This window comes from Ceratotherium simum, chromosome 30, assembly GCF_057802395.1.
Source record: "Ceratotherium simum simum isolate JZ-2026a chromosome 30, ASM5780239v1, whole genome shotgun sequence".
Taxonomy (NCBI): domain Eukaryota; kingdom Metazoa; phylum Chordata; class Mammalia; order Perissodactyla; family Rhinocerotidae; genus Ceratotherium; species Ceratotherium simum.
The window spans coordinates 28,776,585-28,801,869 of NC_141929.1; the positions used below are offsets into that span (position 1 = coordinate 28,776,585).

Here is a 25,285-nt window from a genome sequence, read left to right on the forward strand (position 1 = left end):
AGCCCAGGGGTTTAGTCGTATTCTGGACAGGCATGGGGCTGAGAGTAGGGGGGACACAGAGCCACAGAGCACCCCTAGCAGAGACCCAGAGACGGAGCGACAGGGCCCAGACTGCGGAAGAGCCAGCAGTCGCCAGGCCAACTGCACTCCCAGAGGGGCGGGTGCCAGCGCTTCAGGGACCCAGGCCAGTTGGGTCCCTTTCCCCAGGACCCCATGAGACCACCCAGGGTTGCCCACGGGTCCCAACCCACCGTGCGATGACGGGTCCACTTTCTGAGTCCTAGGCCTTCCAGGGGCTACTGGCTACTCCAGCAGAGGCCGGGGAGGAGGGGCTCAGGGGCAGTGGGGACGGGGAAGAGAGAGACTTCAGAGGGCCACCAGTGCCAGGCTCTGAGTGGACCCTGCCTGGAGAAGTGCAGGGGCCTTGAAGAGCCTGCAGCTTTGAGGAGCTGTGGCGGGCAGCCATCTGCTGCCCCCTGGTGGCTGGTGACCAGCCCAGTCCCAGTGGGTAGCGCTCAGGGCTAGGGAGCATGCACATCCTCCTGTTACTGTTAAGAGCAGAGACTCAAGATGCACACACACCTGATGCACCCATCCCTACACACCTGCCCAGGTGAAGCAGCACACCTGCACGTGCAGATAACCCTGTGTGCACAGATATGCACACTCCACATACACACCCAGGTCCCCACACGCAGGCTAATACACACCATCCCCAGCTACATCTGCCTATGAGACCCACGTGCCCACACGCATACACATCTGCTCACAGGAGCCATCCCACATACTCACAAACATGCGCTGGTATTCACAGTTTTTTTTTTTTGTAACATTTTCATGAGCTATAAGTTCACAAAGCTTTTAGTGTTGACTGTTTCCTGAACCTCGATCATTCAAGAGCTACTGTCATTTCTATCATCTCTGAATATGCTTTAGACCATTATTTAGTTAACCTTTTAAACTGACTCACTGTTTTACTTAAATATATTTTAAAGGGAACTTTATACCCCCATTTTAAGTGGAAAAATGCACTTAAAACATTTTAAAATAACATGGTTCTTAAAGTGACGGGTTCCACCAGGAAATATCTAGATTCATTCTGCCTCCCGTCCGGGTTACGTCTGCCACCTCTGGAAAGCACTGCATTATTCTGAGCCTCGTGATGCCTGTGTGGTGGGCAGAGCGGGTTTTATACGTCCCAGGCGTCATGTTGTAGATGGGGAGCAGGAGATCAGCAGAGATGCGACTTCCCTGGGCCCCTCAGCTGGGGCTCAAACCAGCTCTACTGCCCCCACTCCCTCTGCCCTTCCCTGGGGGCGGCCCCCCTGGCCTCACCCCTACCAACCACCTCCCCTCGCAGGCCAACCCCAGCCAGGAGGTTGTCATGAGAACAGACCACCGCCTTCCCCGCTGTCTCCTGTCCCTGCTCGCCTCCTGCACCACCTCAAGGCGGCTGGCATCTTCCTAGTCAGCTGGCACCATGACGCTTACCCTCCCATGGCTCCCTGCAGCCTCCCTGACCCCAAATCCTGCCCCTGCCCTCCATCATCGGCGGTCTCTGCCACCCCCTCGCCCGCTCGCTCTAACGCTGGATTTGCTCATTTCCCTGTGGGCTCTCAGTGGAGCTCTTCCCTCTACACCCCTGTACGTGAATCATTTTCCTCCCTCTTCCTTCATAAAACTCCAGCTCCTTGAAGTACAAGCCATAAGACTATCCTCTTCTCTCCCCTCCTGCCCTCCTTTATGGCTCCTCCAATGGCTCTCATCTTTGCCTAATTTCTCAACTTTGACTAATTCCCACACTCCTTACTCTGGCCTACAGGGCCCTACTGGCTCCACCCACTTCTGGATCTCATCTCCCACTACCTCTCTTCAGGCAGCCTCAGCCACCTGCCATGTTCCAAGACACTGGCTATGCTGACCTTTGTTCCTACCTCAGGGCCTTTGCACTTCCAGTTCTTGCCATTTGGAAGGCTCTTCCCCAAATCTTTGCTCGTTCCCTTCAGGTCATTGTTCAGGTGTCACCTCCTCAGAGGCCTTCCCTGGCCACTGTCTGACCACTCACCGTCCCCTCAAAACCCCCACTATCTGAAATGTCCTCCATCCCATTATTCTCTCTCCCGTCTATGTTTTTTGTCATTTGATGTCCACTTGTTTCCTAGTGTCGTCTCTGACATCCTACCAGGATGTGAGCTCCATGAGGACAGGGAACACCTGGCACCAGGTAGGTCCTTAGTACGTAATTACCTGTGCCTGCCCTGTGCGCGTCAGCCTGCTGTGTGGACGGAACCACAAGCTCCTGCATACTCTGGCTGCATGAAGACAACGGGCACCAGAGAGGCTGACTGCCACTGGGTCGCCGGGCTCCAGTGGGCAAAGCTACTCTTGGATGTCACCAAATCGGAGACAGCCACCCCACCCACTCCCCAGGTTCCCACACCACTTCTACCCTAACCCGTCCGGTTGTTCCCGTGTTCCTTCCCTAACAGGAAGGCTTCTTTAGGAGGCCCAGAGCAAAGCCTCACACCTTTCCCGGAGCCGCCCCTCGTGCCACTGGTCTCAGGCAGAGCCAGAGGGGCAGCCGATCCTGAACAAGCAACACAGCCTCCTGGAAGCAACCCCCCACCGGCCACTACGCTACACAAGGCTAAGGAGCTGGACCCCACAAACTCCAGGGCTGGGACCCTTTGTCAGTCAGGGTCTACCAGAGAAACGGAACCAACAGGAGATCATTATTTGTTTGTTTGTTTATTTCAAGGGGTGGGCTTGTGTGACTGTTGAGGCTGGCTGGGCAAGCCTGGAATCGTGGGGCAGGCCGGCGGGCTGTGAGCTGGAGGAGAAGCCGACGCTGCAGTCCACAGGCTAACCGCTCCTTCCTCAGGGAAACCTCAGTTTCGTCTCTCAGATCGTCAGCTAATGGATGGGGCCTGCTCAGATTATTGAGGATAATCTCCTTTACTTAAAGTCCACCGATTGTAGATGTTAATGAGATCTGCAAAACACCTTCACAGCAACACCTAGGTGAGTGTCTGATTGAGTAACTGGGCCTGGCCGAGTAGACACATAAAACCAACCATCACAGCTCACTCTCTGTCAACTTGGTACCCAGGCACACGTCCTTCAACCACACTTAATCTCCGGATAAAGACAGTAACAAAGTCAGGCTTCTGTCTAATGTGAGGTAACTATCCTGCGTATAACCAAGAACACGCCGACCCTTTCCCCAGGAGAAGATGCCAAGTCTTCTCTTGATATCCTGTACCTTAAATCCTGGGATGTAAAGTTAACTGTCGTTAATTCATCTTATGTTGGATGATAAGGAGATAAGAGGGAAGAAAAAAATATTTGCTTTATATGCTTTATATGTCTATGTATAATACACAAATTTGTGTATGACTATACAAACATATGCATAACAACATGAGGAAGAAATATTCCTCACAATTAGCCCTCAATTCTGCAGCTGGTCACATGGCTGTAGTTGGTATTTATAACCACCTTCTGCCACTGCCCATTCCATGCCCTCAGCGAGCGCCTCAGCTGGTCATGCTTCTCTACCTGGTGGCGTGACCCAAACCTTCATTCCTGAAGAGTCTGGGCCATCAGCAGTTTTACCTTAACTGGGTTGTTGTGCAATAGACCCCCCCTTATCCGTGGGGGATACATTCCAAGACCCCCAGTGGATAGTACCAAACTCTATATACATTATGTTTTTTTCCTATACATACATATCTATGATAAAGTTTAATTTATAAATTAGGCACAGTAAGAGATTAACAACAATAACTAATAATAAAATGGAATAATTATAAGATACTGTAATAAAAGTTAAGTGAATATCGTCTCTCAAAATATCCTGTTGTATTGTACTCACCCTTCTTCTTGTGGTGGTGTGAGATGACACAATGCCTGTGTGATGGGATGAAGTGAGGGGAATGACGTAGGCAGTGGGACGTAGCGTCCCAAGTGGACGGAGCGGGACAGCGCGAGATTTCATCATGCTACTCAGAAAGGTGCGCAATTTAAAACATGAATTATTTATTTCTGGACTTTTCCATTTAATATTTTTGGGCCGTGGTTGACCACGGGTAACTGAAACCACAGAAAGTGAAACCATTTTGGGGGTCTACTGTATTTTTTCACTGACTTTAATCACAGGGTGTGGCCGTACTCAGAGACGCCCCCAGGGATCTCCTGTATTCCAGGTATCTCTTCCGTATCTTCACTGTGTAGTAAGCAGCAGCCCAATTTCCTCCTGACAATCAGGATCGATCACCCCAGTCAAGAGAGTAACTCCCTTAGCCTGTTGATTCAGAGGCCTGAGGAGCCCAAAGTGGCTGGGTGGCAGTCTTAGCTTCCAGCTCAGTGGAATCATCCTGGTGGAAGCATTTCTCCTTGTTGTGGATTGAACTGTGCCTCCCCAAATCATGTCCACCCGGAACCTCAGAATATGACCTTATTTGGAAATGGGGTCTTTGCAGATGTCAATCCAATGCCTCGTATCCTTATAAGAAGATCATGTGAGACACAGAGACACAGCAACAGAGGGGAAGAGGTCATGGGAAGAAGCGTGATGTAACCACGAGTCAAGGAAGGTCGTTGCTGGCAACACCAGAAGCTAGGAGAAAGGCACGGAACAGAGTCTTCCTTAGAGCCCCCAGAAGGAAGCAACCATCCACCACCTTGACTGCAGACTTCTAGCCTCTAGAACTGTGAGAAAATAAATTTCTGATGTTTTAAGCCACCAGTTTGTGGAATTTCTTATGGCAGTCTTAGGAAACTAATATACTACCTTAGGAACTAAGACCTCTGGACCAGACCATAAGGTTTTGGGGAAGAGAAACAACAATTTAGCTAGTGGATCACTAGGGGAATAGTGAGTGGTAACCCCTCCCATTTCTACCCCGTAGTCCCCGACCCGTGAATCCCGGTGATGGGAGAAATAGCACCATGTGCTGGACATTGATTTCGAGCATATACAGCCCCCTAGAGGACGTTGGCCCAGCCCTGCAAGGTACTGCCATTTAGCTGGCACTGTAATTGAGTCTTCAAAAGGCCGTTCTACTGTTTCTTCAAGCTTCAGGCTGATGGGTCTGTTAGTTTTTTGGGCAGCCATAACAAACTATCGCAAACTAGGTGGCTTAAAACAACAGAAGTTTACTCTCTCGCAGTTCTGAAGGCTAGAAGTTTGAAATCAAGGTGTTGGCAGGGCCGTGCTCCCTCTGAAGGCTCTAGGGAAGAATCTTTCCTTGCCTTTTCTGGCTTCTGATGGTTGCTGGCAATCCTTGGTGGCAGCATAACGTCAGTCTCTGCCTCTGTCTCACATGGTGGCCTTCCCTCTGTGTGTGTCCACATTTCCCTCTTCTTATAAGGCCATTCAGTATAACCTCATCTTAACTTGACTACATCTGCAAATGCCCTATTTCCAAATAAGGTCACACTCACAGGTTCCAGATAGACATGAATTTTGGGGGACACTATTCAACCCAGTACAATGGGGAACATGGTAAGACCAGAGAATCCCATGAGCATGGGCCCATTGCTGCACTTCTTTTGCTGTGAAGTGAGTTCCTTGATCAGAAGCAGTGCTGTGTGGAATACCATGATGGTGGATAAGGCATCCTGTTAAGTCCACAGATGGTAGTTCTGGCAGAAGCAGTGCATGCAGGGAAGGCAAATCCGTCCAGAGTAAGTGTATATTCCAGTAAGAATGAAGCACTTCCCCTTCCATCATGGAAGTGGTCCAGTGTAATCAACCTGCCACCAGGGAGCTGGCTGATCAACCTGGGGAATGGCGCCGTATCAGGGACTCTGAGTTGGTCTCTGCTGCTGGCAGACTGAGCACTCAGCTCTGGCTGAAGCCAGGTCAGCCTTGGTGAATGGAAGTCGATGGTGCTGAGCTCATGCATAACCCCCATCCCTGCCACGGCGGCCACTTTCTTCATGAGCCCACTGGGGCAGTGACAGGAGTAGCTGGGGAGATTGATTAGTATCCACGGAACAGATTGTTGTTTCCACTTGATTATTAAAATCCCCCTCTACTCAGGTCACCCTTTTGTGAGTATTCACATGGGACACAAATATCTTCACGTTCTTTGCCTATTCAGAGAGGTCTATCTATACACGTCTTCCTCAGACCACTTTGTCACCAATTTTCCAATCACATTCCTTCCAAGTCTCTGACCATCCAGCTAAATCACTGGCCACAGCCCCTGAATCAATATACACTTGTACCTCTGGCTATTTCTCCTTCCAGGCAAAATGAACAACCAGACGCACTGCCCGAAGTTCTGCCCACTGGGAGGATTTCCCTTCACCACTGTCCCTCAGGGACATCCCTGAGAGGGGCTGTGGTGCTGCAGCTGTCCACTTTCGGGCGTTGCCTGTACGTTGTGCAGAACCATCTGTCAGCCAGGCCCGAGTCTTTTCTTCCTCTGTCAACTGGTTGTAGGGAACTCCCCATGAGGCCACAGGTGCAGGCTGGGAGAGAGAAGGCAGTGTAGTAGGAGTGGGGACCATGGGCACTTGGGCCACTTCTTCATGTAACCCATGCCGTCAGGGCCTGCTGGAGCCTAGTCCCATATACACCACTTCCACCTGGTGACAGAGCACTGCTGCGCACACAACTTTATGACTTGGTGGGTCAGACAACACCCAGCTCCTGATGGGCAGCTGAGGTCGCATGGTATCTTGGTGGCCCATGGTCAAGCATTCAGTCCCTAGTAAGGCCCAGTAGCAGGCCAAGAGCTGTTTCTCAAAGGGAGAGTAGTTCCCTGTGGATGATGCAGGGCCTTCCTTCGAAATCCTAACAAAGACTCTGCACTGCGATTCACCCACAGGGGCCTGCCGGAGGCGCCAGACAGCATCCGCATCTGCCACATCACGCATGGGATCTGCTGGATCATATCGTATCAGAGCAGCCTGCACAGCGGCCCGGACCTGTTGTTGCAGAGCCTTCTCTTGTTCTGGGCCCCACTCAAAACTGGCAGCTTTTCAGGTCATTCGGTAAATGGGCCAGAGTAACCGACACACCCAGATGAGGAAATGTTGCCTCCACAATCCAAAGAGGCCCACTAGGTGATGTGCCTCATTTTTGGTTGTAAGAGGGGCCAGATGCAATAACTTATCCTTCACCTTAGAAAAGGATGTGTCATCTTGATACACCCCAAACCAGTGCACCTCTAGAAATTTCACTGTGGTGGAAGACCCCTGAATTTTTGTTGGATTTATTTCCTACCCTCTGACATGCAAATGTCTCACCAATACAGCTGGAGTAGTTACTATCTCTTGCTTACTAGATCAAATCAGCATATCATCATCAATGTAACGGACCAGTGTGGTGTCTGATGAAAGGGAAAGGTCATCAAGGTCCCTGCAGACCAAATCATAGTGGCACACGGCTGGGGAGACAATCCACCCCTGAGGCTGGACGGTGAGGGTGCGTGCTGGCCTTGCCGGCTGAAAGCAAACTGCTCTGGTGCTCTCTGCTAACAGTTATCAAGAAGAGCATTTGCCAGATCGGAGCCGCGTGCTGGGTCCAGGGGGTGTGCTGTGTTGCTCAAGCAGCGGCAGCACATCTGGAACAGCAGCTGCAGTGGGAGTCGCCACCTGCTTAGGTTGATGGCGATCCACCGTCGTTCTCCAGGACCCACCTGCCTGCCGCACAGGCCTCGGAGGAGAGCTGAACAGAGATGCGGGCATCGCTACCCCTGCGTCTTTCAAGTCCTTCATGGTGGCGCTCATCTCTGCAGTCCCTCCAGGGGCGCGGGATGGCTTTCGGTTTACTGTTCTCCTGCTTAGAGGCAGTTTTAGTGGCTTCTGCTTGGCTTTTCCTCCCATAATAGCTCTCCCTCCACAGGCGAGGGAACCAATGTGGGGATTCTGCCAGTTGCGGAGTACGTCTATTCCAATTATACATTCTGGAACTGGGGGCAAACCACAGGGTGGCTTCGAGGACCCACTGGATCCACTGTGAGATGGACCTGAGCTAAAGCTCCACTGAGCACCCGACCTCCATAAGTTTCTCCTCTGACTGGTGGACCACAGTCATGTTTTGGGTCTCCTAGAATTAATGTCAATTTAGAGCCATTGTCCAGTAATGCCCGAAAAGTCTGATTATTTCCTTTTTCCCAAGGCACAGTCATCCTGGTAAAAAGTTGTAGGTTCCTTTGGGGGAAGGCTGGGAGAAATATTAACAGTATAAATTGTTTCATGGTGTTGCAGGGTCTTTCCTCAAGGGTATCCAGCCCCCTGCATTCAAGGGATTCGGGGTCTGTAAACGGGCTCAAGTCTGGGAATTGATTGAGGAGCCATAATTCTCTGTTTTGGTGATCCAACTGAGACTTCTGTTTACTTGACCTGGGACTCATCTGCTTATAGAGGTCAAGTAAGAATTTCGTAGACTGTCTATTTCTTTCTTTCCAAGGCATACCATGATCAACTAGCCAACACCATAGGTCTCTGCAAGTCAAAGTATCCTGATTTCTGCTTTGACTCTGCTGTCCACTATGGTAACCCCAGCTACGTGTTTGGTGATTAAGCGCTGCCCCTTGGGCCCTGCCACCCTGAGACCCAGTGATCCCCATTGTACTTAGGGATATCAGTTCAGTGGCACCACTTCCCATGGGAGTTTCTGACCTACAGAGATGAGTGACCAACCCAGAGCTCTCAGTGATGCTGGACTCCCCTCACAAATTTACTTCTCATAGTCAGGGTCAAAGTCGTGTCCTCTGGATCCTCCCAGGGTGGGTGAGAAGGTCCTACATGATAAACCCACTCTCACATTCCAGTCTCCCTGAGCCTTTGAACATCATCCTCTACAGTATACCGGGCAGTTCTGGCATGTCAACTTCATTTAGTGTAGGCCACCTTTTAGTCTGTATTTCAGCCAATCAGCCAACCAAATTGTTAGAGACATACTAAGACAATAAATCCAGAAGCTCTGCTTAGGGCCCAGATAACTAAATTCAGCCTGATCCAACTTTATGTTCCTTCCGCCCTTATCTACACCCTTAACATCCATTGCCACACATGCCCCCAGATTTCTGTCTGTATAAATTGGAAAAATCATGCTGTTCTCACAGTGCACCTCCTCGAGGATCATCCTTTGAGGCCTGCTGGGACTCGAGTCCAGTTACAGGTCTAGGAGCAAAGAGGGGTGTGCTGGGAGTAGGTCCTGAGACGAATCAACAGTGTCCTTCCAGGTAACTCACCTTGGGGGAGGCCTTTACGGTTCCTTCAGGCAGAGGGTTAACTTCCTCAGGAATGGTGCAAGAGCTGCTGCTCTGGTGAAGACAACCTGGAACCTCTCCCTTGTCGGTCAGACTGTAGACAGCTACAGCTCCGCATCTCCCTCCTGGCTACATAGAGAATACTTATCTCCAGCGTTTATTATGCAAAACGTCACCTCTAACCAAGTATCTGTTTGCCACTTAGAATGCCAAACGAGGTGCAGATGAATATCAACCGCATTTCCCAACGCTCGGCACACCGTTCAGTCCCAGGCATGTTCACAGGAAGAGAGAGGCTGCAGACCACGTGCCCCCACCTTCAGGCACATCAGCCTAGTAAAGGCTCCAGAAGTCCCACAGTGAAGAAACCTAAGAACTTGGGTCAACCTGAGGTTTCCAAATTTACTTAGACAGGAACTCATTTTTGGGAGTGTTTCTTCTGTAGGACTAGGATTCAAAAGAACACACCTTGGAAAATGCAAACTTAAAATGCTGCTAAGGCCTGAGCTGAAATTCGGGAAGGGATTTTTTTTTTTTTCCCGTGAGGAAGGTCGGCCCTGAGCTAACATCCATGCCAATCCTCCTCTTTTTTGCTGAGGAAGACTGGCCCCGGGCTAACATCCGTGCCCATCTTCCTCCACTTTTTTATGTGGGACGCCGCCACAGCATGGCCACACAAGTGGTGCGTCCGTGTTTGCCGGGGATCAAACCTGGGCCGCCAGCAGCGGAGCACACACACTTAACTGTTACGCCACGGGGCCAGCCCCAGAAGTTTTTTGTTTTTAGCTATTTAATTGCTACTTAATAATGGAGATCCAGCCCAATATTTTGGAGATCCAGTCCAATAATTCCTAAATATTACAGTGGTACATAGTACTTTACTATATTTAGTAACTGTTGTGGCAGCATTGACGTGTCTGCCACTGCCCCCACCTGTCAGCCCTCCTAAGCCTTATCTGTTGTCTGAAGGCCCCCCCTTTGTCCTAGTGGGGCTGGGGCCAACCCGAACACTTGTCAGCTGTCCTCAGGAGCATCTTCCTGGAGCTATTTTGGGCCCGTGGAATCTGGAGTTGAGTCGTCACAACCCGACACCACGGGGAGAGCAGCCCCACTCCTTTAGAAACTGGAGACAGGCACCGCCAGCTGCCCGGGGCTCCACGCCCCTCGCCAAATGGTGATGGCCCCTCCTCTGAAAAGCAGTCAGCTTTTCCACCTAAGCCTTTAAACAGGCCTGAGTGCGAACACTGAATGGTCACTTTCACAAATCACCACGGGCGCCCAGGATCCCGCTGTGGGCGGGACGGGCAAGTCTCGTCTCAGCACTTCCGCTTGGGCTGTGATCTCTCTCTCCAGCTCCTCAGACCTTCCACCACGTCAGACCCGTGTCCTCACTTGCAAAACCTCCAGTCTCAAGTCATTTCTCCCTTCAAGCAAATATTGCCTTCGTAGCTTGTCAGTAACCACTGCCTTCTGATAGATCTTTTGTTCTGGAGATGTTTATTTGAAATTTTATGCATTTAACTCCTTATATAATTATCTTAGTTGGCCTTTTTTTTGGTGAGGAAGATTAGCCCTGAGCTAACATCCGTTGCCAATCCTCCTCTTTTTTGCTGATGAAGATTAGCCCTGAGCCAACATCCGTGCCCACCTTCCTCTACTTTATATGGGATGCTGCCACAGCACGGCTTGATACGTGGTGCGTAGGTCCGTGCCCGGGATCCAAACTTGTGAACCCCAGGCCGCTGAAGCAGAGCACGCGAACTTAACCACTACACCACCAGGCCGGCCCCTAGTTGGCTTTTTAAAGCACAACTATACATAAAATACTTTTGTATCTACCCAGCTTCTTGACATGAATTGTTCAATGAATGTTTGATATAAACAATGTTTCCTATAATGGATAATTTAAACGATCACAACCGCAATACAAGAAGCTGATTTACTTTGCCAAAAACAACACGCCCAGGCCTTTAGCATTCTACCTATAAGATTCTTCATGTGAAAAATACACAGAACTTTGCCTTTAAGATTAGTCTCAAAATTAATACTTAGAGGACTGAAACCACAAAAGCAACCTCATCTTACAAAACTGTCATTTGAGCAGGTAAAACTACTGTAGAATTGTCAAGGTGGAAGGTCCTTAATGCCACTAACTTTAAATTGGGGGAATTTAACTTTGATGTGTTACTACACAAGCCAGCACTGTCTAAATCAGGGAGTGGGGACAAACACAGGTATATTCTTAGTAAATGAAAACTTTCATGGCCTTACCTTATCATTCATCATTAGCAGAGTTCTTTTATAAAAAGAAGCCAGCATTCAGGTTACTCAAAATTCAGCAACTCAACTGTTGACCATCCAGTGACAGTGGACACAGAGTAAACTGCTAAGATGACACGAGTCTCTGCCAGCATCATTCATAGTAAAACTTTATTGAACAGAAAACCCAGCAAAGGTGTCCACCTGTGCAAAGTTCCCCTTGGTTTAAAGTAAAGCACTGCATTTAAAAAGCAATTATACATAAGTCTTTCCTAGAAAAGTCCTGCTAAAACACGTCTAGCAATTTCATTGATTATGTAAAGTAGTACACTTAGTGTAATTTAAACATTCCAACAGGAATCAGATCAAACCAGCAGAACCACTTCTGCATCTATGACATCTATGTACAAACACACATGCAGAGACACACATCTGGAAAGTTCCTCAGGCATCAACATGCGACACTAATGCCTTCTACTTACAATGCCTATGAAACTACATACAGTATATATTAAAGCTCTTCAGAATCAAGACATGAGAAGCCTTGGCCGTCTTTTGTTCATCAATTTGTATCATGGCTTCCTGTCTTACTTTCTGCTTCTGCTTCGTCACAAAAGCATATCATCCTCCTTGTTGGTTCTTTTACTAATTCGGTGCCATTGCCATGTCCAGGTGAGGAAGTCGAGCTGGAGTCAGATGATCCAGTCCATGCCAGGAAAAGCCTCTAGCAGCCAGAGAGCAAACGCCATCAGTTTGCTATGGCTGGGGGCCCTTCTGGAAGAAGAGAGGCAAAGAAAGTCTTGAAGACGAGCCAGGCTGTGCTCATAAATGAAGGGCTGGTCTGCTCGCCATCCAGAACGTCCCTGTCTGGAGGAAGGTGATTGGGATCTTCAATTTCAGGATCAGGGCCTTCCTACAGTTAATGAAACACAATGAGAAAACAATTAGGACCATGATAAACACTAAATAATGTTAGCAGAGGGCAGAGTAAATCCCCGGCCCCTTGCCCCGTACACGAAGCAGCCAGGCAGGCAGGATCCCCGGGAGTGATGTCCTAGGCTGGAGGAGCTCTTTCTCAGGCCTCTGTAACACAACCGTGCGGGCAAGCTTCTCATAGTTTCGACTATTCCAGGCAGCAAGTACCAGAACAAATGGAGCAACCAAATCTTCAACTATTATTAAACTAGTAATTAAGTTAACCACTTCATTAAAGGTGGGTCTTCTAATTTTGGCAGTGTTCTGAGTTAAAAAAACTAAAAATGGAAACCCAGAGGTTTTTTTTGTGTATGTGAGGAAGATTAGCCCTGAGCTAACATCCAGTGCCAATCCTCCTCTTTTTGCTGAGGAAGATTGGCCCCGGGCTAACATCCGTGCCCACCTTCCTCTGCTTTACATGGGACGCCGCCACAGCATGGCTTGACAAGCAGTGCGTTGGTCCTCACCCAGGATCCGAACCTGCGAACCCCAGGCTGCCGAAGCGGAGCGTGCGAACTCAACCGCTACGCCACCAGGCCAGCCCCAAGACCCAGGGTCCTAAAAACAGATACTAGGATGACACTTTATATAATAAAGAATATCCTTTAGGATTATCCATTAAACTGACTTATAAAAATTCTATTTCTGTGTTATTTTCCAAGAAAATCTCCATTCTGTGAGACATGCTTATGTTCCTAATCCTTAATTAGAATAACTATCCATTAGCAGTCTCCATGCTGTAACACATTGTTACAGGCCACTGAATGCTCAAAATAGTGAGCTTAAAAAAAACACTATTTATATATGCCAAAATGCAAACTGCCACAGGACAAAAATACCTGATGGATCTTACGGCACAATGTTTTAAAAAGAGCTATTGCTCTAAGAATAAATTTGAAAAAATCTCACAATACTTAGTCTAGTAAAATGGCTGGATATATAGGTATCTACGAGGCTGGATAACTAAAGGTTAAGGAGTTGAGAGCCTGGCATTTCACAGCAGCTCGCCAGGCTCCATCGAAAGCTCCATACCTGTAAGTTATTGTTGGGGTCCTGATTCACAGCTTCATAAGGAGGCCCGCCATTCGGGAAGTTCTGAACCGGCCTCTGTCTAAATGGAAACCACCCAACGTGATGCCTTCAAAGGAAGCACATACAAGTCCGTCTTAGCTGACACCACAGTGAGATTTACCCAAGACTCAAGGGTCCTCTCAATTAGATGAGGCCCCACTCGCTCCCCTCCTCTAAGCAGAGCAGCACTCTGATCAGAAGCCCACAGCAAGGCCCACCTGCATTCACTCCATCACACCATCTCCCAGACTTCCCCACCAGCCCGGCAGGGTCTTGAAGGTCACTATGGGGACTACGTTTTATTCACCACTGTATACCCAGCAGCATAAACAGCACCTGGCACACAGCAGGTGCTCAATAAACATTTGGGACTCTGAACTAAACCTTACACTTGACACCTGAACGGGGGAGGGAAGAAAACACACACACACACACAGAGCTGTGATTATAAGGTGTGTAATAACATATAATAATAAGATGTAAATTTGGTCACCTACATATGTCATTCTAGAGACTACAGGATTTAAAGAACTGACTAAAAGTTTCATTTGGAAAATCCAATAAAATCCAAGTCTTGAAGCAAATATGACAAAATATTAGCAATGATTAATACTGGATATGTATTTGTTTTATTATTCTAAATATTACTCTAAGATTTTTAAAAATGAAAACAAAAATCCATTTTTACTATAGAGGAAAAATTTCTTCTGTCAGTTTTAACCACAAACAAGGACATGTCCCTCCAGGCCAAGGTTTCTCACTCGACGTCGACACTGTTGACATACGGGCTGGACGTGTACTGTGGGAGCTGTCCTGTGCACTGCAGGATGTTCAGCAGCAACTCTGGCTTCTACCAACTAGAGGCCAGTAGGGCCACCCCCTAGCTGTGACAGTGACAACGTCTCCCAACATTGCCAAATATCCTGGGGGCGGAGATGTGCAAAATCATCCCAGCTGAGAACCACTGCTCTGAGCCATGGATAAAGCCTGACCTTTATCCTGGAAGGCAGCTAGCTGGAGCCTGATCAAGATAAATATTTTCTCACTCTTAGGAAAACAAATGCAATTTTCCTCTCCATGCCTCAGAATGGCTGTATTATTATGGTTCACGAGCCTGGCATGTGCCTTATCTAGAGGGAAAGACGAGAATGTTCTTGCAGTAACACATGATTAACTGTATGCCTGGCAATGCACAACCACGCCATCCATTCCTTGAATCGAAAATGCCAGAATGACATACTATTTAAATAGGCCTCCTTAAATAATGACCAAGGCTGCTCAAAAAAGAGCAAAATCTGTATTTGGTCTGAGTCACTGTGGAGTGTAATTTGTAGTAAAGGAAAAAAACGAAAGCGAAATCGTTTGCTTACAGGTACATAACCATGGTGGCTCCCATGACCATGAGGAATCTGCTCAGGGAGGAGTAGAAGTAGAGGATACTGAGAAAAACAGAAAACGTAGCTGCTGAATAGGTCCAATCCAACCAATCTCGGTTTATCTCATCATCTTCCTCTACGATAGGGCCACCTTGAGCATTCATCCGCAAATTTTGATTGGCCCCAGGATTAACCACCACTTGAGGAGCAGCATTCTGATTGGCTGGCTGGTTTTCCGCTGGAAACTGGTTGTGAATGGGAGCTGGAGCAGGTGCAGAGACCACAGGTATCTCTTGCGCACTTGGCGGGGGAACAAAAGCCCCGGATGCAGCAGTGGCCGCTAAACTAGAAGACAAACGACAGAGGCAGATCCTGTTGAGAGCAAAGCACCGTGAAGATTGGGCTTCTCACAACCTTATTCACGCAGGGGTCTTTTACTATTAAGCATTATTATACCTACAGACTTGATTTTTCTTTAACTTAGTGAAGAACTTCTTTACTAACAGGCATACCTATAAATGCCTCTTCTGCTCCTAAGAGAGGCCCATGGGCAAATTTCATCTGGAATTAAACATCAAGGCCACCATAAAAGTACAGTGCAGCAGCAAATTAAAATTTCCACAAAGCTCTAAAGATACCACAAATTGAAAAGGAAGTGACATATTCTCAATAAAGTCATCGAGCTGCGTGTCAGACACAAGCAGCCCTGCGTCGACACGCGAGTCAGGTGCAGTTATCAGTTACACGCGGCTCCACTCTCAGACCCAGACAGCGCAGTTTCTGCAGAAACTTATGCAACACCCCCATCCCTCCTTTCCTAACCTGACAGGTAACAGGGACGGGAGTTCCCTCAACCCCGGGAGCCTGGCCACGCCCAGCACGCAGGGAGGACTCACTACTGCATGTAGTACTGCCGCGCGTACATCTGCTGGAACCAGGAGAGCTGCAGCCACCCGTACGTCGTGTAGCCTGAGAAACCAGGCCCCAGGCCTTGGAACGCCGGCTGGGCAGCTTCAGGCCTATGAAAGAGTTGAAAAAAATGCTCATTTGAGTTGGTTTAGTATGAATAAACGAAAACTAAGTTGAAATTACAATCAGGAATTCATACCAAAGAGACAGAAGAATGGGCTTTATCACGGCCACACGTAGATTACTGTGTGATACACCGTGTGACACAAGCACAGAACGCGCTGACTGACAAAGCCCTCCAACCACGGTCTGGACTCCCCGGGAAAACAAGAGCCCTTGCCCAGCACTGGGCGCTCACCCTGTCACCACTGTACAAACCAGCTGGACCTCTTCAGGCTGAGTGGATTCCCCACTCCCAGTTTTGTCTCACTGCAGGTCTGAACCCACTGTTCATGTTTTAGAGAGCAGCTCTAAAAAGCCACACTCCTCTCAAAGCCTTTCCTACAGGAAACTCCCCCCTCCCCCAATACCTATTTCTCCGTCACCCTAGATCTGAATTTTACAGGAGGCAGAGTTGTGTGTGGCATCACCCACGCACGCTTACTGACCACCCGTGCCCTATACAGGCTGCTGAGCTGTTATCTCACTGGATCCCAACAACCTTGAGGGGATGGAGCTCTCCCCCATCCTGCCATTTTACAGAGGGAGCCCGAGAGCAGCTCAGGGAAGACAAGGGATGTGTACAGGTCCCTGAGCTAGTAAGTAGCAGGGCTGGATTTGAGACCTGTTCTTTTGACACCAAACTCATGTTTCTTCTATCATGCAACATAGCCTGGGGCAGGGCGTGCAGGAGTCATCTTTGGCTTTGTGAGCCTCACACAACGATATCCTTTGGTGGCACTTCACAAAATTGAAGCTAATAGAATCATAGATCAGGAGTTGGCTAAGTGGTCATCTCTGCTGGTCAACTCATACCCTTAAAGTTATATGCACTGGCTGTTCAGTAAATATTTGCTGAATGAAATCAACAAGTTTTATTATGGCGAAATTTGCATAGTCAGAGAGGGGCCTCAATTCTCAAGTTGTATAGCCAGAATAAGGGAAGCCGTTTTAAGTGTTTCTATCCAATAATGAATCTAATCATCCAATTTATATGCTGACAGTCTTTTAACCAAATTCCACATCCACAGTATTTCTAAAATACTATTCCAACACAAGTAGGTCTTGGCATGATACTGTTCATGATGATTTAAAAAAATTAAGGTGCATGGAAATGAGAGGATAACCAAGTGCTTTTGTTGGCTCTGATGGTGATGGCACTGCAGATGTGCAGGATAAGTAAAAGGCATTTACAGGTATATCCTCAAGTATGTAGGGGTGAACTGGCATGCTGTCTGGGAATTACTTTTAAACACTTCAGGAAAAAAAGGGAAGGGGGAATAGATGAAACAAGTAAGGCAAAACTTACATCATTATTGGGCCTGGGTGATGGTTATGTGAGATTCATTAAACACTTCCCTCTACTTTGTGTATATTTGAAATTTCCATTAAGGAAAAAAACTCCTCATTCCTCAAACACCTGACTTTATCAACAATCAAGTATTAAAAACTACTAGGAAAAGAGAGGCAGAGGAATTGGGGAGTCACAGAATTTCAACTCGTAGCATAACTTATTTTTCCCATAGGAAATTTCATAATAAGCTGTTCCAAGAACTATGAAACCCAAATGTCTGAGCATTTGGTCACTTCTGGCTTTTGCTCTAAAGCAAAGCTCTGACTGCTCCAAAGAGACGGCCTTTTTTCCTAGCACCACCAACACAGGCCTTGGCAGAGCATTTCTTAAACAGCCTCTTCACCTTTGTCACCCATTGTTACGACGGACAAAGCACAAAGCCACTCGGCAAAACAGCTGCACGTGGCTTACAGCAGCTGTTTTCTCTGCGGCAGCACTAACGCCCCGTCATGAGGTCAGCACAATGAGCAGCACACCCCTGTAGGAGGGAAATGCCTTCGTTTTCAATGCGCGCATCTCCACTTTTTTATATGTTCCTAAAAGGTGGTGTATTAAGTTGAACGCATGAGAGATCTTTAAAGTGAAGCCCTTATAAAGCAAAACTTTGTACATTTCAAAGTTCTACGACTATACAGTACAAACACACCGTATTCTTAAATTGATGCAAATGATGCTCATTCGTGCTGTATGAACCTGGTTCTTTATTGTAACACTCACCTCGAGATGTTCTCCCATCCAGAGGGAGAAGGGTTCCGAAGAACCTCCCTTTGCCTTAAACCATCACTTGAGGAATCCCCAGGATACTGTCCCTGATTAAGACCAGCGGGCTGCTCTGTGGATGCAGCAACCTACACAAGTGTAATACGAACATGAGAACAAAGGGTCTGATGCAATCGCCTGAAATCAAGCTAAAACGTTATTTTGCTGTGAATGGCTTATGTTGCCCACCCCAACCTCTGAACTTGACAAAATTAAATGATGCAATGTTACGTAAAAAATATTCTGAAATTTGTTCAACACAATTTCAATATATAGACACCAAAAAAAATTCATATTTTTTCCTAGAGTAACTACGCTATAATTTCACTAAAATCTTCCAATGAAGTTATCACTAGTGAGAAAGCTTCCTGATAATGTTCTATACATCTTATGGTATCAAATTTACTGAATCAAGAAATTAAATTTGACCTACAAGACTTATACATACAACCCGGCCAGCAACCTAAAGGAAAGAATTTCCTATGCTATGCTTAGATGTTTCAGGAAACAGTTGTAATGCAAATTTACAGAGCATCATCACATGAGAATTAACAGTGCACAATCGAATCAATGCTGTAAAGTGAAAAATAAATGATTTTGACTGTCAAACATAAATAAGTCTTTAGAGATTACCTGATAAAGACTGTGGCCTTTTCCTAACCAACTAAATAAATAATCACAATGAAAATTTCCAAAGGAAATACATTCACTTTTTTACTCTTTATAAAAATTAATGGTTCCTTAGAAGAAACTTATTACGTGCCAAATTCAAGAGTGCCAGGCTAGTTCAGGGATCTGGACACACAGCTACGGCAGGCCAAATCATATCCCAGAAGCAGTGTCCCAGAGAACCCTGCTTTCCCACTCCACTATTGCAAGTCTCCTACTATTATAGTAAATTCCCATTGCATGGATAACAGTTTCTAATTCCTGATTCTCACCGGGGAAGAAACAAAATACTACATGATAAAAAGGCTATAAAATCTTAAGAGTTGTATCCAACTTCCTTTATTTCTACCTTGAGGCTCTCAATGACACAGATTGTTACAATCATGAAAAAGCAGACAGACCTTTGTGCTGGTTTCTGGCGTCTTTGAAGGACTCTTCACACTGCACACCAGATGCAAAACATGCCGTTTTTCCTGCTAAAAGTGATAAGGAGGGACTGTAGGACCTGAATTAAACTTGGTAAGTGCTTCAAAACACTCAAAAGTTAATATGTAAGTGACGTACCTTGGGAAGCAAGTCCCCGAGACACTGGTGATCCAACAGCAGCTTCCCAGAGTGAATTAACCTCTGGTCCTCTGGGTGCTGATGGAAAGAAAGAGGGGCAAAGGTAAGCATTCAGCCCCCACAGGTTCCCAAACACAGAGGAAACTGCTTTAGACAAATAATTTGAATATGTGTGGTTTTTTCCAGCATCACAGGAAAACATTTTTTCAAAGGCCCCACAGACAACACTTTTATTTAGAAAGTGCTTAACTTTAAACTGATCTCTAACACGCAAATAAATTTAGGATGCAAATCATCTCCAGTCCACAGAACCTATGGCAACCTTGACTTCTTAACGCTCAGGGAAATTGCTTTCTGCCACTAAAAACACACATTTTATTTGGGGCTCTTATAGTGACTAACTTCAAAACCTTGTATGGTCTCAGAGAAAACTCAAAGTCCTCCCAAGGTCAGCCTTCACCAAAACCACCCCGCATTGTCCCAAGACAACACGAAGCAATTCTAAACTTAAGGCCTCAAAGAGACTTTTCCTGACAAAGAAATGCAGTTAGAGAGGAAATGGCGTGTGGGTGACATTTCACACAACAACCCTGGGAGATTTCGCGTCCTTATTTTAAGGGGGGAAAGTCTGAAACTGACTTGTGCAAGGTCGCCTGCTGCTAAGAGTCAAGGTTCCAAGCCCTCTTCTCCCTCCGGTGATTTAACACCACAGGGGCTCCACACGCCTTTATACAAATCTCACTTTTCAAATCTATTTATTTATTTATTTTGTGTGTGTGAGGAAGATTAGCCCTGAGCTAATCTTTTTGCGGAGGAAGATTGGCCCTGGGCTAACATCCATGCCCATCTTCCTCTACTTTATATGGAATGCCACCACAGCATGGCTTGACAAGTGGTGTGTTGGTCTGAGCCCAGGATCTGAACATGCGAACCCCGGGCCACCGAAGAGGAGTGCGTGAACTTAACCACTACACCACCAGGCCAGCCCCCTAAAATCTATTTTTAATTCCTTAAAAACTGTACTTAAAAATAATGGCCTCAAAGTCAGTGCACAAGAGATCACCACCAAGTTGTCAACCCACTCTTGCCAGAATAACCAATTCTGCAAAATTTAGAATAAAGCTGCTCTTGCCAAATAGCTTAAGTTTATAAAGAAAGCTATTTAAAAGAAACAAAACAATAACTGTGTCTATTTATCTGCATAAACCAGGATTTTTTGACACTGTGCAACTACAACAAACTACAGAAACATATTAGGTGCTGTGTTCAGCACTGTTCTCACTGACTTTATAGGTAAAGGGTCTACACATGAATTTGTGCATTGCTATTGCAGAGCTGGGGTCCTGCATGACATTCAAGATTCCATACCAGGAAAGGTTGGAAAACCACAGCTGCCTGTGATTTCAACTGTTTTCCCTGTTAAATGCCTGAATTGACACTGTGTCTTTACCCATGGGGCTGATTTGAAAAAAATTAAGCATGTTAAGCAAACAACTATTATAAAGTAAGGCTTGTCACATCAGAAAACAAATGATGAGTGCGCTCCAGTCCTAACTTTCACACAAATTTACCTGAGAGACCTTTTATTACAACTGTGAGTCTTCAGACCTAATAGGAGTGATGCTTCTCACCCAAGGAAGCCCTTAAGGAAAGCTCTCCTCCAAAACACTGCCTTTTACCAAATGATGCAACCAGAGACTACACCCGCCAACTTGTGTACCTAACAGCCATTCTCACCGCAACACGGCCACCTGGTTTCTTGGAAGCTGCTATGGTGAAATTGCAAATAACGCCCAGGAGAATGCTCAAGGAATGGAAGCTTATTAAATAAATAAGCAGGGCCTGCCCCGTGGCTTAGCGGTTAAGTGCGCGCGCTCCGCTGCTGGGGGCCCGGGTTCGGATCCCGGGTGCGCACCGACGCACCGCTTCTCCGGCCATGCTGAGGCCGCGTCCCACATACAGCAACTAGAAGGACGTGCAGCTATGACATACAACTATCTACTGGGGCTTTGGGGGGAGAATAAATAAATAAATAAAATCTTTAAAAAAATAAATAAATAAGTAAATAAGCAAATTTCCAAAGAACAACTCAGAAGGAAAACTGGCTTCTACACTCTTGACAGTATGGAAAAAAAACCCTGACCCATGAGCTACCACAAATAGCAACTCTTCAGATAAGAAGGGACAGTTTCACAATCTTTTCCTGCCCTGATGCCCTCTCCTGTTTGATGGAGAGAGACCCACACTTGCGGGCAGTAAAGAACACTGCTGACACTTACATAATATTAGAGTAGAAAGTAAATACAGGAAGGTCCAGCTCAGGCCTCCATCACGTGGTGGGGAGAGGGCGGTGCTAAGAGAGATGTTGACAGATGTGTCAACCAAAACAAAGCCAGGGAGCCAAGTCTTCAAGCCAGACTCAAGAAGACTCCTTCCGCCGGTTTCCCTTCTAAATCCGTCTTCACCAGAAAGTGCACCAGACTCTTCCCTGGGACTAGGCAAAGGCTGCGGAGTCCAGCGCGACAGGGAGGGGCCCAGGGCGGAAGGTGGACACGGAGGGGAAGAGCCACGTCTCGCTCCTGGGTGTGGGACCTTAAGTACACACTGCCTGGGCGTTCACCATGTTTCTCTAGCCACTGGCCAGAGGCTGGCACCTGCCCTCCCCTCTCTGCACTGAGACGCTACATTCGGAAAACTCATTTCACAGCATGCATGTTTTCTTAGTGCTGCCCATGGGATGCGATCCTAATGAGGAACACCCAGTCGCCCTGTCGTTTTGGGGAAACTGAGGCTTGGAAGGTGAAATGACTCATCCAAGGGCAAACTGCTGTTTCAGCGGCTGGACTAAGGCTGGGAGCCAGATCGAGGGGACAGGCAGGGGTTTGGGGGAGGTGGGCAGGGGTGTGACAGCCCTAGGGGTTTGGCGACACGGGAGGCGAGGTGACAGGGGAAGGCAGCCCATCAGGAAGGCGCGGCGATGGCGGCCTAGGATGAGGAAGTGACAGCCCCTGGGCCAAGAGAGGAGGCGCCTGGGGCTGTAGGGCAGGAAGGGGATGACCACAGCCCTGGGGGAGGTGACCTGGGAAGTACCAGCGGTCGGGGGAAGGCCGGCGAAGGGAGAGGCTATAGGGTCTGGGAGGCGGACGCTGCATCCCTAGGGGAACGCGAGGAGGGCTGGAGGGATGACAGCGGGGCTCGGGGGGTCCCTCTCACCGGGCGCTCGGGGTAGACGCGGCTCAGATGAGCCTTGAGGCGGCCCACGCTCCAGCTGCGGTCGCCGCTCAGCTCCAAGTCGCGGTGGCGCTGGTTGGGGCTCTTGACCAGGAGCGTGACGGGCTCGGGCTCGGGCTCCGGCTCCATGTCGGCTGCGCCGTGCGCTCGGCTGCGCTCCCAGATGCCAGGCAGGCAGGCAGGCAGCGTCCCAGGCGCCAAAACCCCCCACAACGACAGTTCCCGTCTCTTGGGCGCGCGCCCCCGCCTCGGGAGCTCTTTATAGGCACCCCGCGCCCGCCCCCTGAGGAGCGAACGCTCTGTGGCTGCCGCCCATTGGCTGAGGCTCAGGCCACTTCCCCAACGTGGCCCAATCGGCGCCCGGATCCGTGGGCGGAGGGGCGGGGCGAGCACGTGGGCGCGGGCTGATGCAACCCGCCGCCGGTGCGTCACCCGGGGTCGCGGCTGGTGCCCGGGAGCCCGGGTTCGGTAGCCATGTTGGGACGTTCTGCGGCCCGCGCCGGAAGAAGGGGATCGCTTCCGACCTCGGCTTGCTTAAGGCGCCTTAGGGAAGGCCAGCTTGGCCCACTCCCTGTTTGGCAGCCTCTGCAAATTGTTTCCTCACAAAGCAGCACCCCCGCCCCTTTTGATCCCAGGCACCGAGGCCCACTTCCCCTTTGCCTCCCCCGGTGGCCCGGACGGCAGGGCCCACAGCCTGCCCTACAGGGGAGGCCTCCCCATGCTACCCCAGCTTCGGCTCACAGAATGGTTGGGCAGACCTCATTTGCAAGTCCACCTGGAAGGGCGTCCACGGTGCGCCTTGGAAGGGCCAAGAAGAAGCAGGGAGGCTTCTTCTGGGGCTGAGGATGGAGGCATCCGAACCACTGTTGCCAACATTTACGGCCTCGGACTTGAACGTCACATCCTCAAGTGTGAGACATCACCCTTGTGAATGGCGAGCACGCCACAGTCCGGCCTACTCTGGGAGACACTTGAAAAGAGCCTCACTGTGGGACACTGACAGGCATCCTTTACATTGGGGCTGAGACTGGGAGAGCAGGGTTCTCCGTGTTCTAAAATGTGACCACAAAGGCCTCTCTGATGTTGACACTCCCTTCCTCTCCTCTCTAGGAAGAAACTCTTGAAAAACAAAACTGCGTTGCGCCGGCCCCATCCTTGTTCCAATCCTGTTGGGACATCTGTTTTTCCAGGTGTGGGCAGCTTGGCCAGGGCAGGAGGGTAACAGCAGGAGCGTGGTCTGGTTGGTGGGTGTATTAGTGTGCTAGGGCAGCCGTAACAGAGTGCCACAAACTGGGTGACTTAAAAGACAGAAATTTGTCTCCCAGTTCTAGACACTGGAAGTCTGAGATCAAAGTGTTGGGCGGGGTTGGTTCCTTCTGAGGGCTGTAAAGGCGAATCTGTTCCATGCCTCTCTCCCAGCCTCTGGTGGTTTGCTGGCAATCTTCGGCATTCCTTGGTGTGTAGCTGTATCACACCATCCCTGCCTTCATGGTCATGTGGCGTTCTCCTGGTGTTAGTGCCTTCACATCGTTTTCCCTCTATGCATGTCTGTCTCCGTGTCCCAATTTCCCCCCTTTTTATAAGGACACCAGTCATTTTGGATTAGGATCCACTCTAATGACCTCATCTTAGTTTCATCATCTGCAAAGACCCCACTTCCAAATAATGGTCACGTTCATAGACGCTGGGAGGTTAGGACTTCAGCAACATCTTTTTGGAGGACACATTTCAATCCATAACCGTCGGCCTTAACGTAACATAGAACATGGGGTTTTCCTTTTCAGCTGTCTTTATACTAAGAAAGGAGGTAGAAGGCTTTGCAGATAACTTGTCTCTGTGCTCAGCTTTCTGTGGTTGGTTTTTGTCTGCTGAGGAAGGCTCTGTCACTTTTCATCAGGGTGGCTTCATGGGTGTGGGACCTGGGCAGTCACAGGGGGTCCCACTCTTGGTTTAATGCTCTGCTGTTACCGTCTGAAAATTCTTAGTAAATTTTGAACAAGAATCCTTGCATTTTCATTTTGAACTGGGTCCCACAAATTATGTAGCTGGTCCTGCTTTTCATACACCAGGATGGAAGAAAATGACTGATTATGATCTGGTAGCCTTGCTACTAGCTAGAAGCTGATCAGTGGAGCCAGGCCAGATAAAACAAGCAGAGGCCTTAGGGAGGCAGCCAGGCAGGAGATAACACCTTCACTGGGGAATTAAGTACGCCACATAGCATAGTTTCCTCCAGCCTGCAGTGACAAGCATTAGCGCCCTTTAAGACAGCACATCCATTTCCACTCAGTAGGAAGAAAGTATAGGGGTGTGGTTTTTTCCCCTAGGGAAAAGGCAATCCCATTTCTGTGATTCCCTCTTGAGTTATTTCCCAATGAAATAGCTCTTTTTTAAAAAAAAAACAAACAGATATGCATATATTTCAGAGTGGAATTCAACCTTCACATACATATTTAAATCTCTATTGAGGTAACATGCATACAGATAAATACATATATCATAAGGGTACAGTTCAATGACTTTTAACTGAATACATCCATGGAACCAGCACCCAGATCAAGAAACAGAACATTACCAGGGGTTGGGGGCAAAAGGGGTAAAGGGGCACATACGTATGGTGATGGGTGAAAACTAGACTATTGGTGGTGATCTACACAGAAACTGAAATTTAATGATGTACTCTTGAAATTTACACAATGTTATAAGCCAATATGTTCTCAATAAAATAA

The 25,285-nt window shown here is 48.1% G+C and overlaps 1 protein-coding gene and 1 pseudogene across 4 annotated transcripts; both read right to left on the reverse strand.

The window, feature by feature from the left end:
* Positions 1 to 2,455: 2,455 nt before the first annotated feature.
* Positions 2,456 to 11,528, reverse strand: LOC147913132 (uncharacterized; annotated as a pseudogene). The gene is made up of 2 exons (XR_015549167.1): positions 9,213 to 11,528; positions 2,456 to 8,179 (listed from the first exon to the last, which is right to left on the reverse strand). The product of XR_015549167.1 is annotated as an uncharacterized LOC147913132 (transcript).
* Positions 11,529 to 11,631: 103 nt separating this feature from the next.
* HERPUD1 (homocysteine inducible ER protein with ubiquitin like domain 1) lies at positions 11,632 to 22,777 on the reverse strand. 3 transcript variants are annotated; one of them, XM_014788406.2, is made up of 8 exons: positions 22,539 to 22,777; positions 19,326 to 19,403; positions 19,163 to 19,234; positions 18,051 to 18,181; positions 15,808 to 15,930; positions 14,906 to 15,256; positions 13,497 to 13,602; positions 11,632 to 12,402 (listed from the first exon to the last, which is right to left on the reverse strand). In XM_014788406.2, the coding sequence occupies exons 1-8, from the start codon at positions 22,683 to 22,685 to the stop codon at positions 12,238 to 12,240; spliced, it is 1,173 nt and encodes a 390-aa protein (XP_014643892.1). In that variant the 5' UTR covers positions 22,686 to 22,777; the 3' UTR covers positions 11,632 to 12,237. The 3 variants fall into 3 exon arrangements, with proteins under 3 accessions (XP_014643892.1, XP_004431693.1, XP_087276347.1); XM_004431636.2 differs by having other exon boundaries at positions 19,163 to 19,237; XM_087420221.1 differs by lacking the exon at positions 11,632 to 12,402 and having other exon boundaries at positions 15,063 to 15,256; positions 19,163 to 19,237.
* Positions 22,778 to 25,285: the final 2,508 nt, after the last annotated feature.

Bases quoted from the DNA above. Each gene is read 5' to 3' on its own strand.
- HERPUD1 (XM_004431636.2), bottom strand. From the start codon at position 22,685: ATGGAGCCGGAGCCCGAGCCCGAGCCCGTCACGCTCCTGGTCAAGAGC. The intron at 15,931-18,050 runs GTGAGTGTTACA...ACTCTTTCATAG, and splicing joins GGATGGGAGAACATCTCGAG to GCCTGAAGCTGCCCAGCCGG. The intron at 13,603-14,905 runs GTAAGCAAACGA...CTTCCTTTGAAG, and splicing joins GCCACCATGGTTATGTACCT to GCATCACGTTGGGTGGTTTC.